This window comes from Neoarius graeffei, chromosome 7 (assembly GCF_027579695.1).
Source record: "Neoarius graeffei isolate fNeoGra1 chromosome 7, fNeoGra1.pri, whole genome shotgun sequence".
Lineage (NCBI taxonomy): Eukaryota > Metazoa > Chordata > Actinopteri > Siluriformes > Ariidae > Neoarius > Neoarius graeffei.
In genome coordinates, this window is record NC_083575.1 from 72,089,228 (window position 1) to 72,105,637 (window position 16,410).

Genomic DNA, 16,410 nt, shown 5'->3' on the forward strand with positions numbered 1-16,410 from the left:
CTCCACATAGAAAGGCCCCTGTTGGCCACTGGGCTCGAACCCAGAACCTTCTCACTGTGAGGCGACAGTGCTAACCACTACACCACCATGCCCCCCCCAAAAAAAAAAAAAAAAAAAAAAACATAGGAACAAAACAAAAAAAATTTTAAATTAAAAAATAAATACATTTTTTAAAAACAATTTCATAAACGTATTCTGCTATTTTGTCACCGTCTCACTTTTACACAAGGTCTTTTGGACAACACCTTCTTTCTACAGGTTGCACAACACAAAACTGATAGCAATACACTTCCTCCCTTACTTATGAGCTACATTAGGCAGGGTGCCCTCGTGCAAAACTAAGGAAACAAACCTTAAACGCCAATCTTAATGATCATGAACTTAATTTTTGACCAAACTACTCCTTTAATACAAATGTGCTGACACGTACAGTATCTATTACATTTAATACCTGCATATTTGTGAGAAGTAGCAAAATGCCTCCCACAGCAATGAAAGAAAGTGCAGGGAAGAGCAAGATGGAGAGAGCTGAAGGGAGAAAAAAATAATGAAATTATTTCACCAGCCTTGCTGGTTAATGGAGTGTCATGATTTAGCGTCCATTTTTTGCTTTTTACCTTTACTTGAAAATGCCACAAGCAATGTCCCTGTAGTATAGAGGAATCTGTGAGGGAAAGAAGGAGAATAAATGTAGATTTTCTCCTGACTTATTAAAGCCTGAAATATACTGGATTTGGGGTGATTTTGGTTGATATTGCAATTCTGATAACCTCTATCCAGACACACTTCGCCATAGAATGGGATCATCACATTTGTATAGCCATCAAACATCTCACACTTTCAGTAGACCCGAGGCTAACTGCTAGACACCTTAAGGCAGTGACCACCTCTGGATGTATCACATCATAACTTAGAGGTTATGCTGATATAATAATAATAATAATAATAATAATAATAAGGTTACATTTATATAGCACCTTTCTTAAACTCAAGGTTGCTTTACCGGTACATAGGTCAAAGAAAACAAATCACACACACAAAAAGGAGTTGCTAAAGAGTGGTGAGTTTATGCACTGGTGGAGAAATGTTCATGAAACAGAAAGGTTTTGAGATGAGATTTGAAGAAAGGAAAAGAAGAATAGTCATGGAGAGGTTGGGGAAGGGAATTCCAGAGCTTGGGGGCCATGGCGCTGAAGGACCTGCTACCCAGGGTAGAGAGTCTAGTGCAAGGAACAGCAAGGAGATTATAGCTAGAGGATCTGAGAGAGCAGGATGGAGTATAAGGGGTCAGAAGATCACAGACGTAAGAAGGAGTAAGGTTATGGAGAGCTTTGAAGGGGAGTATGTGCATAGAGTGCATGACCTGGGCTATTCTGTTTTGCCTCTGATTGGCAAGCATTGGACTAATTGAAAATGCAAACAAGACAATCTTCACAGCCAGACAGCAAACTATGAGTTATGAGTATCTTGCTTGGACTCCTGGCTATGAATGATTGTGACATCATTATGATTTGAACTTTGATATGAACTTTATGGTTGCTCTCCACATATAACGTGTTATTTTGCATAATCATCTACAGCACTATTTCTCACTATGTTTTCCTGACACAAGTGGGAGTCATTTCATAATGTGTAATTTTAATGAACTCACATTGCCAGAAGTCTTGCTACCCTCGTTCCAAACATGTCAAAAAGGAACCCATTGGGAAAAGTGAGAAAGCTGTTCATGAAGGAAGCAACAGTGAAGATAAGAGAGAACTGCTCATCCTGAGCACTGCAGCCTAGGAAAGTAAATGTGTGTGAGTGAGAGAGAGAGAGAGAGAGAGAGAGAGAGAAATACAAATAAAAAATGCACTGTCAAATATATATTATTGAGTACATTGAGCTGGGAAACACAATATAATATTTATGGCCCTGGTCATGCGATTGGTCACAATTATGTTGCACAAGGGGTAAAATTGAAGCATCCTTGTACAGTGGTGCTTGAAAGTTTGTGAACCTTTTAGAATTTTCTGCATAAATATGACCTAAAACATCATCAGATTTTCACACAAGTCCTAAAAGTAGATAAAGAGAGCCCAGTTAAACAAATGAGACAAAAATATTATACTTTGTCATTAATTTATTGAGGAAAATGATCCAATATTACATATCTGTGAGTGGCAAAAGTATATGAACCTTTGCTTTCAGTATCTGGTGTGACCCCCTTGTGCAGCAATAACTGCAATTAAATGTTTCCGGTAACTGTTGATCAGTCCTGCACACCGGCTTGGAGGAATTTTAGCCCATTCCTCCATACAGAACAGCTTCAACTCTGGGATGTTGGTGGGTTTCCTCACATGAACTGCTCGCTTCAGGTCCTTCCACAACATTTCGATTGGATTAAGGTCAGGACTTTGACTTGGCCATTCCAAAACATTAACTTTATTCTTCTTTAACCATTATTTGGTAGAACGACTTGTGTGCTTAGGGTCGTTGTCTTGCTGCATGACCCACCTTCTCTTGAGATTCAGTTCATGGACAGATGTCCTGACATTTTCCTTTAGAATTCACTGGCATAATTCAGAATTCATAGTTCCATCAATGATGGCAAGCCGTCCTGGCCCAGATGCAGCAAAACAGGCCCAAAACGTGATACTACCACCACGTTTCACAGATGGGATAAGGTTCTTATGCTGGAGTGCAGTGTTTTCCTTTCTCCAAACATAACGCTTCTCATTTAAACCAGAAAGTTATATTTTGGTCTCATTCGTCCACAAAACATTTTTCCAATAGCCTTCTGGCTTGTCCACATGATCTTTAGTAAACTGCAGTCAAGCAGCAATGTTCTTTTTGGAGAACAGTGGCTTTCTCTTTGCAACCCTGCCATGCAAACCATTGTTGTTCAGTGTTCTCCTGATGGTGGATTCATGAAAATGAACATTAGCCACTGTGAGAGAGGCCTTCAGTTGCTTAGAAGTTACCCTGGGGTCCTTTGTGAACTTGCTGATTATTACACGCCTTGCTCTTGGAGTGATCTTTGTTAGTCAACCACTCCTGGGGAGGGTAACAATGGTCTTGAATTTCCTCCATTTGTACACAATCTGTCTGACTGTGGATTGGTGAAGTCCAAACTCTTTAGAGATGGTTTTGTAACCTTTTCCAGCTTGATGAGCATCAACAACGCTTTGTCTGAGGTCCTCAGAAATCTCTTTTGTTCGTGCCATGAAACACTTCCACAAACATGTGTTGTGAAGATCAGACTTTGATAGATCCCTGTTCTTTAAATAAAACAGGGTGCCCACTCAGACCTGATTGTCATCCCACTGATTGAAAACATCTGACTCTAATTTCACCTTCAAATTAACTGCTAATCCTAGAGGCGTCACATACTTTTGCCACTCACAGATATGTAATATTGGATCATTTCCCTCAATAAATAAATGACTGTAGAACTTTGCACGGGTGGGTGGAGCACAGAAGTACGGCAGGCCAAAACTGAGTTTCCAAAAACTCTTTATTAATACTTTTCAGCGTTTTCACTCTCCCAGACACAGACACACGCACACACACATCAGCCGTCTGGTTGGGGAGAGAGCTCTCTTCCTCTGCTCTCTCTCTCCTTATATCGGGCATGGTCACTGGGAAGACACACAAACACAGGTTAATTGACATCAGATGTAGTGATTCTGCCACTTACCTTCCTTGACTCCGCCCTCCGGTCACAGACCGATGCTTGACCACACCCCCGCTGCCACATACCCCCACCGCCCAACTCAGGCCGGGCAGCCATCCGGTCTGCAGCCGACTCCCCCCCCGACGGGAGAGGAAGTCCGCCACAACCATCTGCGCCCCTGGCCTGTGGATCACCTTGAAGTTAAAGGGCTGGAGTGCCAGATACCAACGGGTGATCCGCGCGTTGGCATCCTTCATTCATGCGGTGGAGCCACTGGAGGGGCGCGTGGTACGAACAGAGGGTGAAAGGGCGTCCCAGCAGGTAGTAGCGGAGGGCGAGGACTGCCCACTTGATGGCTAGGCACTCCTTCTCGATTGTGCTGTAGTACCCCTCATGCACTGACAGCTTCCTGCTGATATACAGCATGGGGCGATCCTCCCCCTCCACCTCCTGGGACAAAACAGCCCCCAGCCCTCTGTCTGACGCATCCATCTGCAACATAAAGGGGAGGGAAAAGTCAGGGGAGTGTAACAGTGGCCCCCCACACAGTGCAGTCTTCACCTCAGAGAAAGCCCGCTGGCATTGCTCTGTCCACTGGACCGGATCTGGTGCCCCCTTTTTAGTGAGATCAGTCAGCGGTAGGGCTGAACGATTTTAAGAAAAAATTTGAATTGCGATTTTTCTGGCAGATATTGCGATTTCGATTTCAACCACGATTTTTTTTTCTTTAAATCGAGTTTCAGTGCAAATTAATTAATACAATGAATTCCATAAAGCTAATGCAAGAATGAAAACTGAGGTCAACAGATTTCAAATGTAGGTCTGTTTATTAACATTGAGTGCCTGAGGAACAAGTTATAATAACTTAAATTAAAAATAAAAAGAGAGCCATCTTTTTTAAGTAAACTTTTGCTTCTTTTACTTTTCCCATCTACAACATATCAGACATAAAAAAAGGTTGATCAATGGCTCAGCAGCATCAAAATATTGCACTTTTGTAAAAGAATGTACATAAGCATTATAAATTATAACTAGAGCCAACAATTCCCCTGTGGGAAATTGTGAGAGTGATGCAGTGCACGCAGCAGTCGCTATTGCAGGAGCTGCACTGAACTGTGTGAATGTGTGACTTGCCCTGATGCTACAAGCCTGTGTCTCTCTGAGAGGGAGCAGCCCCTCCCTCATGTGTGTGTGTGAATGAGCGAGCAGCCCCTCCCCCACCCGCGCACTGAGCACAGACACACAGAAAGGGCAGTTTTTCCTCAGAGTGCTCCCTCCAAACAACGGGGATTTACACTAAAACAGAAGGAGATATTCACAAAATTCTTTCACATTGAGTGCCACAAGGCTCTTCTGAACACATAGATGTAATTTTTTTGTCTGTAGTGTAAAAAATGAGGACAATTTATTGACGAAACAAAACATGGGTCAGTTTAGGAGCAAAAACCACGGCTTTGACGATCCCAAAATCATGTTGTCTGAGATCGCGATTTTCGGTCGAAAACGATAGATCGTTGTTCAGCCCTACCAAACGGTGTGGAAAAGGCCGTTTTTTCTCAGGATAATGGAGTCAAGGGGATCTGCCAATAACCCTTTGTCAAATCCAGTGTCGAATAAAAGCAAGCCGTGCCTAGTCAATCCAGCAACTTGTCAATGCGAGGCATTGGGTGCGCATCAAATTTAGACACCGCGTTGACTTTTCTATAGTCCACACAGAACCGGACCGACCCATCGGCCTTGGGACCCAAGACCACTGGGCTGCTCCCATCACTGTGGGACTCCTCGACGATGCCCATTTCGAGCATGGCCTCGAGTTCTTCCCAAACCACCTTTTTCTTGTGTTTGGGTAGCCTGTAAGGGCGGCTGCGCACCACCACCCCCAGGGGCGTCTCAATGTGGTGTTCTATGAGGCGGGTGTGGCCGGGCAGGGGCAAGAACACTTCCGAAAATTCGGTCTGCAACTGGGCAACCTCCATGAGTTGGGTCGGGGAGAGGTGGTCTCCACAAGGGACCGGAGAGGTAAGCGATGTCAATGTTCATTTTCGAACTTCCGGCCCCAGCTCCGCCTTCTCCGGAACCACCGACACCAACGCCACGGGGACCTCCTCGTTCCAGAGTTTAAGCAGATTGAGGTGGTAAATCTGTAGCGCCCCACCCCTGTCCATTCTCCTCACCTCATAATCAACATCCCCGACTCGCCGTGTGACCTCAAGGGTCCTTGCCACTTGGCGATCAATTTGGAGCTCGACGTGGGCAACAGTATGAGTACTTTATATCCCGGTGCAAACTCCCTAAGGTGCGTACCCCTGTCGTACAGGTGGATTTGCCGTTCTTGAGCCTGCCGCAAATTCTCCTGGGTTAGGTGTGTGTGTGGAGTTTTGCGCGCAGGTCAATAACGTATTGAATTTTGTTTTTGCTCGGTGAAGGTCCCTCCTCCCAATTTTCCCGCAGTACATCTAGGATGCCACGTGGCTTACGCCCATATAATAATTCGAATGGGGAGAACCCCATGGAGGCTTGTGGGACCTCCCGCACTGCGAATAACAGGGGTTCGAGCCATTTATCCCAATTGCATGCGTCATCACTTACAAATTTTTAAATTATATTCTTGAGGGTGCGGTTGAACCATTCGACTAAACCGTCCATTTGTGGGTGATAAACGCTGGTGCGGATCGGCTTAATTCCCAATAATCCATACAGTTCGCGCAGTGTGGGTGACATAAACGAAGTGCCTTGATCAGTCAGAATCTCTTTGGGGATTCCGACTCGGGAGCTGACGTGGAAGAGTGATTCCACAATACTGCGTGCTGAGATATTGCAAAGAGGCACTGCTTCCGGGTATCGCGTTGCATAGTCGACCAGGACTAAAATAAAGCGATACCCTCATGTTGACCAATCTAATGGCCCGACAAGATCCATCCCAATTCTTTCGAACGGGGTCTCAATTAATGGTAGAGGGCGCAAAGGCGCTTTTGGAATGGCCGCGGGATTTACTAACTGGCATTTGCGGCATGCTGTACACCACCTACGGACATCGCCGCGAATCCCTGGCCAATAGAACTGGGCCATTATTCGGGCTAGTGTCTTATCCTGCCCCAAGTGTCCAGCCATGGGATTAAAGTGAGCTGCCTGGAATACCAATTCCCGGTGGCACTTTGGGATCAAAAGTTGTGAGACCGTCTCCTTAGTCTGAGTGTCCTGCGTCACTCGATATAATCTCTCTCTCATAATGGAGAAATAGGAGAAGGACGGGGTGGCGTTTGGCTGGAGCGTTTGACCGTCGATTACTCTCACTTGGTCAAACGCATGCCGCAGAGTCTTGTCTCGCGACTGCTCTAATGGGAAATCCACAAGGGATTCCCCGAGAGAGGGAGGAGGAGCCTGCTGCTCCTCTCTCTGACGCGAAGATGACGTAGATGGCTCTGTGACAACTGCTCCCGCCAATGCCACTCCGGGACCTCCCCCTGCTGAACTACGGCAGGATCCACTCTTTACTAAATGAGTTATTAAAGGTGGGGTACGAGATTTTGGAATAACGGTTCCCGCAAGCCATATTTTGAAAAGAAACAAGCCCGCCCTCGCCATGCTCCCACCCCCCGCGTCTCCACCCCTCCTCCCCCTCCCCTCGTTTCTCAAAACACATATCTGCAACTGTGCAACATTATACCCACAAGCAAGCACTATTTTTCAAAGCACTACATTTACTATCGAAGAGCATGTTGCCAAAACCATGTTTATGTGAACATAATGGTACTTACAGGTCAGAGCCTGAGAGTGAATCCGAACGAATAGTGGATACGGGAGGAGGAGGTGGTTTCAAAAACCCATGCTTCATTGGTGTCGAACTGGCTTGTGCCATGCCTTCATAACTAAGAAAACAATAAATAAGAGTTATCGTTTGTGCCACATACAGCTAAGCTAACAAATCGTTTGTATGCATGAAATAAATACCATGGAAAAACTACCATCAAGGACGTAATACGACTATATGCATTAGTATAACAATCCGTGTCAGCTAACTTTGCAAATCATGCTAACTTAGCAAAACCTACATTGTGGTCCGTATCATTGGTTATGCTCTCGCTGCCAGGGTGTACACTTGTTAAAACGACAACACTGTCCTATCTGAAAATGTAATAAATACATAATGTTATCTTACCTATCGAGTAGAAACAGGGCCACCATTGCATCGGTTTGAAGTCCTTTTTGTTGTTTGAGTCGCCGCCAGCGGTCGAACGCTGCGCCAATGTTCACTCTGGTCTTGACTCGTCCTTCTTCATAAAGTTTCCTGGCAGTTGCCTTTTCGAATACAGATTTTCGTTTTTGACCAGTTGTGTGCGTCTGTTCTGCCATAGTGTTATGTATCTAGATGTATCTAGGCCAGTATCTAGATAAAATGGGCTAGTATGGTAGGCTATCTATCCGTTGCTTTGAATGGTAGATGGTCCCTGCGCATACTGTACACGCAAGGGTAGGGGCGGGGGTGGGGCGGTGAGGGTTGGGGGTGGGGGGTGGAGGGTTGGGGGTGGGGGGTGGAGGGTGGGGGGGAGGTTTGGGGTCGCGGGCTACAGTCTGATTGACGTGTCAGTATCCAATCATTTTGAGGTGGTACCTCGATATGATTGGATGGCATTTTTCCTTTATTTTACACTGTAGACTGGATTAAAATATTTCGTTTTTGGGTCAAACCTTCTATTGTACTGCTTGCAACATGGGTGTGAGGAGCTTTTCAAGCAATATGGTAAAAAATACTCCTGAAAAAAATCTCGTACCCCACCTTTAATTCCCGAAATCCCGGCCAATCAGTCCCCAAAATTATCGAGTGAGTAAGGCGAGGATTAACCGCCGCCTTTACACTAGATTTCTGCCCTCGAAATAGAATGTGGACCGACACTCAAGGGTAGTTGTGAACATCCCCGTGCACACACAACACCTTCACCAATTGTGCTCCCCCCAATGCCTCGCCTTGCACCAGGCTTTGGTGGATTGAGGTCTGATTACAGCCAGAGTCCACAAAGCCTGATACGTATCCCCTTGGACACTCACCAGTATGCGATACACTCTGGCCCAATCGAGGGCGGTTCCTGGTGCATCGGGGATCTGGACCACCGCACCCACCTCCATTACCGAGTACTGATGCTGGAGGTGCCCCGGCTTAAATTAGCCTGGGCTTTCTCTCTGCACCGGCGCTCTGGGGTTCACTCACCTGAGGGGGGGGAGAGACAGACACGGAAGCGGGAAACAGGAGGGCACCGCGGGTGCGGCGGGCCGGCTGGGGTGGACCCGGCCCCCACCTTCGCGGTGGGGGAACGGGGCGAGGATGAGACACAGAAGGGGAGGGGGAAAGACGGAGAGAGGAGAAGAGGAGATCTGCTGTCCTGCTGTGGGAACAGCCGCCAAATGATCCTCCGACAACTCGATGGCCTGATCCAGCGACGCCAGGCGATGGCACTGGACCCACTCCACTGTTCCATCGGGAAGCCAGACGATGAACTGCTCCAGTGCCACCAGATCGATGATTCTCTTGGCGTCGTGGTTGTCAGCCCTCAGCCACTGCCGGCAGGCGTCCCAGAGTTGCTGGCCAAATGTAAACGGCTGGCCGACCTCCTCTAGGCGTAAAGCTCGAAAGCGCTGGCGTTGTTGTTCGGGGGTGCGCAACGGCCCGGCGCAGGTCCGCGTAGACCACCCGGCTGTTGGCAGGGAGCTGTAGCGAGGCCAGCTGCGCCTTGCCCGTTAGCAGGGGGAGGAAGTGCGCCGCGCATTGTTCCACCGGCCAGCCCGAGGCCTCTGTTGCTTGTTGAAATAGTGTGAGGAAGGCCTCGGGGTCGTTGTGTGGGCCCATCTTCATTAGGGTGAGGTGGGGTGGGCCTGCGGCGGTGGAGGTGGTGGTCCCCGCCGACGCGAGGAGGTGCCGGAACGCCTGACGATCTTCCTGTTGCACCAGCACCAGGGCCTCGAACCGTTGTTCTTGCTCCTTTCGGAAGGCGAGCAGCGCCTGGTGCTGGCTCTGTTGGGCCATGGCGAGGGCGTGGATCAGGTCTATGAAGGGGGAGGACTCCATGGGGCTGTTCTCCTCTGTGCTCCGATCCCGGGTTTCAGCACCACTGTAGAACTTTGCATGGGTGGGTGGAGCACAGAAGTACGGCAGGCCAGAACTGAGTTTCCAAAAACTCTTTATTAACACTTTTCAGCGTTTTCATTCTCCCAGACACTCAGACACATGCACACACATCAGCCATCTGGTTGGGGAGAGAGCTCTCTTCCTCTGCTCTCTCTCTCTCCTTGTATCAGGCGTGGTCGCTGGGAAGACACACAAACACAGGTTAATTGACATCAGGTGTAGTGATTCTGCCACTTACCTTCCCTGACTCCGCCCTCTGGTCACAGACCGACGCCTGACCATGCCCCCGCTGCCACAATGACCAAGTATAATGAATGAATGAATGAATGAATGAACCCTTTAATATATATTTTGTCTCATTTGTTTAACTGGGTTCTCTTTATCTACTTTTAGGACTTGTGTGAAAATCTGAAGATGTTTTAGGTCATAGTTATGCAGAAATATAGAAAATTCTAAAGGGTTCACAAACTTTCAAGCGCCACTGTACTTACCCCAGTACTATACTTTTTGATTTCCTAATACCCTAAAGTTAACAAATCACAGGGACTGAGAACTTAATGGGACCTAGTGTACATTATCCAGGCATCTGAATGAAGCAACAAGAAGGCTCTTCTGCTTCAAATAAGAAGGTGGTGTAAACTTGATGTTTCTAAAATTCACTTTGCCTAGGCTTGTCAATGATCCAAGCAAGGTAAACACACTTTCTTTGTGGCAAAACTTGAAAATTTTAGCAGAATCCAAACACCGGTTACAGCAGCAATTGAAATTCCGTATGTGGCATAAATGTTTACAGAAAATAGTCGAACGAACTTTGGCCAAATAGTACATCTTTTTCAGAAGTCTGTGTATTACACCTATATATGTTCAACTCCGCCTTCTTAGAGAGCATTTTGAATGACCTCAGTTCTTACCTATAGAGATCTTGCAGTCACGTGACCGGAAAGTACACAACCGCCATCGTGTCGGTCAAAAACACCGCTGAATACTGCTGCACTCGTGTACAGAATGGATCAATTTCAACCGACGGACTACACGGCTCATTTTTCTAATGAACAGATAACTAGATATATGTCTAAAATAAACGATCTACAGATTTGTGACCCTTATGGCTTTCCGGACAGAGTTTTCACGACTGAATTTTGAACTGCCAGCGGAATACCCGGACGTGTATGATTACCTCATCAACTTTCCCTCGCTGTTCAGTGGTGAAGCACTGCGTGCTTATAAATCTCTGGACAGTTATCTTTACAGAAATTCAGGATTTGTCAGCGACTCAGATGTGGCATCTTGTAACCAAGAAAATGATCCTCACTGGATGGGTAAGTCACTTAAGTATTGAGTATAGCACTGACCAGCCGATTATAGAATAAGGTAATTCCAAATCGTCCGTGTTGTTTACATGGATCTGGCGTTGGAGAGGTAGAGGCTTGGCAGTGGAGGTTTGAGTAGCTGTTTTCTGAGCTTAGTCAACAGGCCGGCTCTGCCTGTAGCCTTGCTTCGGCTCCCGGCGCCGCCTCCTTCGCTTTGCTTCCGATAACAATCCATGGAGACCTCGCTGGTCTCGCAGTCTGGTCTCGTCCGGAATGTTTTTTTTTTTCTCGTCCGGAATGTTGTGCATGCGATGGAAATCGCTACAAACCGTCATTTTCTGCTGGAAACCAATGTCCAGTAAGTCCATACGGTTGTAGTGGATATTGAAGTCTGGTACAGACGAACAACACGCAAAAATACACACAAAAAACATAAAAAACGTGCACAGGTAGGGAGAGCTTGTAGCCGCAGCCGTTGTAGTATAATTGTATATAGTAGGGTTTTCCAGAAGAAAAGGTAGAAGTAAAAGCAGAAGTAGAACCAGAAGTAGAAGTAGAAGGCGGAATATGGCGTTTGACCGACACGATGGCGTCTGTCACAATCTGGATCGGCTGTGACGTCACATGCAAGATCTCTATTGGGACACAGCAGCCGACTAGAAATAACAAAAAGTTGTTGATGGAAAATGTCACATACGGAACCATGGGTTTGCATTGCATCTGGTGAGACTGACATTCAACATGCAGCTTGAATCTTACTACACATTTAAACTATCAACTGTTTAGTAGTCCGATCATCAAGAAATTTCGAAGCTATGTCAAACAGGCAAAAACTATGAAAAGTTCCTATCTGGTCCTACAGTTGTGGTCAGAAGTTTACATACAGTGACATGAATGTCATCTTGGATATGAATGTCATGGCAATATTTGGGCTTTCAGTAATTTCTTTGAACTGTTCTTTTTCTATGGCAGAATGTACAGCATACATCTTTAATAAAAAAAAAACCCACTAGAATTTGGTGCACAAGTTTTAATTTTCTTTGGGTTTTCTGAAATCAACACAGGGTCAAAATTATACATACAGGGTCAAAAATATACATACAGCACACCTAATATTTGGGTAAAATGTCTCTTCGCAAGAGTCACCTTGAACAAACATTCTTGTTTACCATGAACAAGCTTCTGGCAGAATTCTGGTTGGATATTTCACAACTCTTCATGGTAGAATTGGTAGAGTTCAATTAAATTTGTTTTTGTTTTGGTTTTTTTTTGGCATGGACTTGACTTATAAGCACGGTCCATATATTTTCAATAGGGTTGAAGTCAGAACTTGTTTTAAGCTTAATGTTAGCCTGCTTTATCCTCCACAACCAGCTCTGATGCATGTTTGGGTTCATTGTCCTGTTGTAACTCCCAAGTTGGGTTCAAGTTTCTGATGGTTTATACTGAAGAATTCTGAGGTAGTCCTCTTTCTTCATTATTCCATCCACTTTATGCACCAGTTCCACTGGCAGCGAAACAGCCCCAGAGTATGATGATTTGCCAAGCAAAGTGGCTTTGCAAAGTGACTACACCTCACAATAACTTGGATACAGTTGTTTGAACTGATCTTGGAAATTGCAGTTGTTTAGAAATGGCTCCAAGAGTCCGGAGCTGTGTACATCTGCGATCCTCTTTCTCAGATCTGCACTGAGCTCCTTGGACTTTCCCATTTTACTGTGTGTTGGTCAATCCAACGAGTGCTGTAAACAAACCCTTTTTATGAAGCCACAGAGAAGCTACCAACTGTAGTCACTCATAATCACTAACAGGAAGTTAAGAGACCTCGGCCTTGACAAGATAAGAGACATTTTTGAAGTTTCAGCACCTCTGAATTAATAATCTAAGTGAGTGTTTGTAAATTTTTCACCCTGTATGTATAATTTTGACCTTGTGTTGATTTCCGAAAACCCAAAGAAAATTAAAACTTGTACACCAAATTCTAGTGTTTTTTTTTTTAATTAAAGCTGTATGTTGTACAATCATTCTGCCACAGAAAAAGAACAATTCAGGGAAATTACTGAAAGCCCAAATTTTGCCATGACATTCATATCCAAGATAACATTCATGGCACTGTATGTAAACTTCTGATCACAAATGTATATCTGTATACAACACAACATTTGGCCAAATAGGAGGCTTTGGGTGACTGATCACCTGGAAATAGACCAGAAAAAAATCATTAAGTTACCCAAGCTAGTCCTATATGAACACTTCGGATATGTTGTGCTTTTGGTGATAAATATCTAACAGGAGCTTAGACATGACATTTTTGGAGTGGGACCAGGGCTTTATCTCATGATAAATTATGTGACAGTCACATTTCTATAAGTTACGTTTCTCTATAAATATATATTTTAGTCTTAAAATGAGTTTTTAGTATTAGACAACTTTGAGGAGTCAATACACATTCCTAACAAATCAGAATTTTAACAGATGGGACAAGACAAAGACCTGATACCCAGGATTGTAAACAAAGCTTGACAATAGCAGACACACATTTTTAATTCTCACCTTTATCCATTGTGCCATTTGCTTCAGTCGTATTGACACACAGATCACTAAAGTATCCATCTGTTTTCAGAACAAATACAAGAGAAGCCCATCCAAACACAACCCCACCAAAACACAGGCACTCCAGCAGTCCTGTAACCAGGGTCAGCTTGTATCGAACCCTTATTCCTGATTCCCCAGCACATGCCTGCATCGTGCTTCGTTCCAACACTGCTGTCGTCTTCAAAAAATACTTTCACACTTGCTATGAGCTTCACTCATTCATTTTAATACCATAAGTGCTGGCGTTTTACCAAAGGCTCCAGTGTGGTAGTACAGAGAGAGCCAAGTGGTCAGGGAGACACTCAACATGGGAGACAGATATAAAAACAGATCACGCTTTGGAGCCAGACGTCAGTACAGTGATATAGGGGTTCGGCCTTTTCACGGCTGCTAAAAGAGGTACTTCTGAAAACCTGCACAAGAAAAGTTGAGCAAATAAAGCATATTGAACATTACCAGTGAATAACATAAGAGTGAGACAACACGTGTGAGCAACTTGCCTGATTTTTGATGCAATTTTAGGTCAGTGAGTAGCCTTTCGTCCATAGTTGCTATGTTTCACAAAAGTCATGAAACTCTTTCTGCATGTTACTTAGTTTCCCAAAATGTCATTGCATTTAGGCTGCTTTTGCTTTCTTACTTCTGTTAGTTATAGAAAGAGACAACAATGATATGACAATATACAAAAATAACAGAGACAAATATGATGTTAGTCTATGGGGATTATTTTCCTTGAATTCCACCAAGTGGGCTTAATCATCACAATATCAATTGGTATTAGTCTGGAAATAAAATGATCATTATTGTACATTACTGTGCAGGCACATGCAAAGAAATGCTTCAGAGCAAAGATGCTTTCAAAATTTAATGTTTCTACATTAAAAAAAAAAAATATATATATATATATATATATATATATATATATATATATATATATATATATATATATATATATATAAAGCGCAGTAAACAGTTATGAATGAAACAAAGTCAATATCTGGTATGAGACAACCCTTTGCTAAAAAAAAAAGTAGTCTCAGACACAGTGAGTGCAGTTTTATAAGGAAATGAGCTGAAGGTTTTACTGAGCATCTTGCAAACCAGCCACAGTTCTTCTGGACACTTTGACTGTAACACTCGTTTCTTAATTTTGCACCAAAACCCAGCAGCCTTCATTATGTTTTTGGTAGGAAAAGTGGTTTCTTATACAATATGCTGGGTTTTTGTTTTTTTTACTGACATACAAACAGTTTTTCTGTAAAATTTAATTTTGTGCTGGAAAAACAATGTTTGGAAATCTAAAATGTTTTACTGACTTGATAATGTATGTCATAACATAAATGTATAACTTAGTTTGTACTGAAGAAAAAAAATATTTTCGGGACAAGCTTTTTTAGATTGTGTGAAATTCTTTGCAGGTAGCGTCACACTCAAATTGCATTAGAGAGTCTTTACTGTACCCTCTGACCACAACATTAGTGTCTCAGCTTGTCACAAATACTGGCCTTCAGGCTTCACTTTTTCTGTCATTATTCTTTGTGGGGAGACACAGGACATTATGTTGGGGGACTTGGGACATAGTGGGTAGACATGGAACAAAAATAACATACCTAGGCCTATATGTTTATTTTTTATTTATTATCAAAACTTGTAACATATGAACTGTATGAACACACAATGCTGGTACAGCGATAGAAAAATATCAGTTTACCCAAAACCTGACGAGACAAAACAGCTCCATTCTCAAGAAGGAATAAAATAAGCTTCATGCAGGTACACTCCCACATTTTTAACTAAAATTTTTAAACAATTTTATTTTTGTAAACCACAAGAAAATACATGTAACATGAACCGTCCCAACTCTCCCCATCTGACCATTTTGAAAGAACAAATCCACCAGCATACATTGCACCATAGATTGGCAGTGGATTGCAAAGTAGAAAACAGAAGTTTTGGATGACAAAAATATTGAACTGCACATGCTGTACCTTGCTGCAGTGTCCAGCTTCATGGATCCAAAGGAAGTAGGTTATTCAAAGGGCCATTTAATGACCTGGCCATTTAATTCCTGAAGTAATCTAAAACCTGAGTCAAAAGGTCAAAGTCCCTTTCACACCAGGTCTTCCCAAGCAGTCTGCTGTCCCAGTACTAACCAACTCTTTAAGGGTTTATGGATGTGGCGCCAATCTCCGTTTCGATAGCCCTCGGCCTCTCGCCTGTACAGCTAGGGTCACCGTGGGGGGCTAGGCCTCTGGTAACCGCAAAAGTTTGACTTCCCCATTCACATCTGTATTGCAGCATGCCTTGCCAGATGGTAGTAGGTGCCATTTTTATGATGGTCTTTGGTATGACCTGACCGCAAGTAAAACTCGCAATCTCCCAGTCGAGAGGCAGACACACTAACCACAAGGCCAAGTTGCTGTCATAACCTGACTGGTTGATATTAATTTATGGGAATACAAACTGTCCCAAGTCCCCCCCGTCCCAAGTCTCCCCACTCTCTGTACTCGAGTTGAGGGGGGATGGGGGTGATGCCATCCCCCCTGGAATAAAAAATGGTCAAAATCATCCCCCCTCTAAAACGGGCATCCCCCCTCCCTTCCCCTGAGGAATTTTATCAATAAATGTGGACATTACTTCTATTTAACATTGGAATTAGAAATGCTATTTCACGTAGCTTTGCTGAAACTGAGCATACAATAAGCTACCGCGAGAGAGGGCACGCGCAA

At 44.2% G+C, this 16,410-nt stretch overlaps 1 protein-coding gene across 1 annotated transcript in view; it reads right to left on the reverse strand.

The window, feature by feature from the left end:
- The window catches only part of slc43a3a (solute carrier family 43 member 3a), a 60,572-nt gene extending 46,490 nt beyond the window's left edge, over window positions 1-14,082 (reverse strand). The window contains exons 1-4 of the mRNA XM_060926358.1: window positions 13,640-14,082; window positions 1,652-1,781; window positions 618-664; window positions 452-528 (exon numbers count right to left, since the gene is read on the reverse strand). Of these exons, the coding sequence (XP_060782341.1) occupies window positions 452-528; window positions 618-664; window positions 1,652-1,781; window positions 13,640-13,832 (447 nt within the window). The 5' untranslated portion in view covers window positions 13,833-14,082. The remainder of the gene's footprint in view (window positions 1-451; window positions 529-617; window positions 665-1,651; window positions 1,782-13,639) is intronic.
- Between the last annotated feature and the right edge of the window lie 2,328 nt (window positions 14,083-16,410).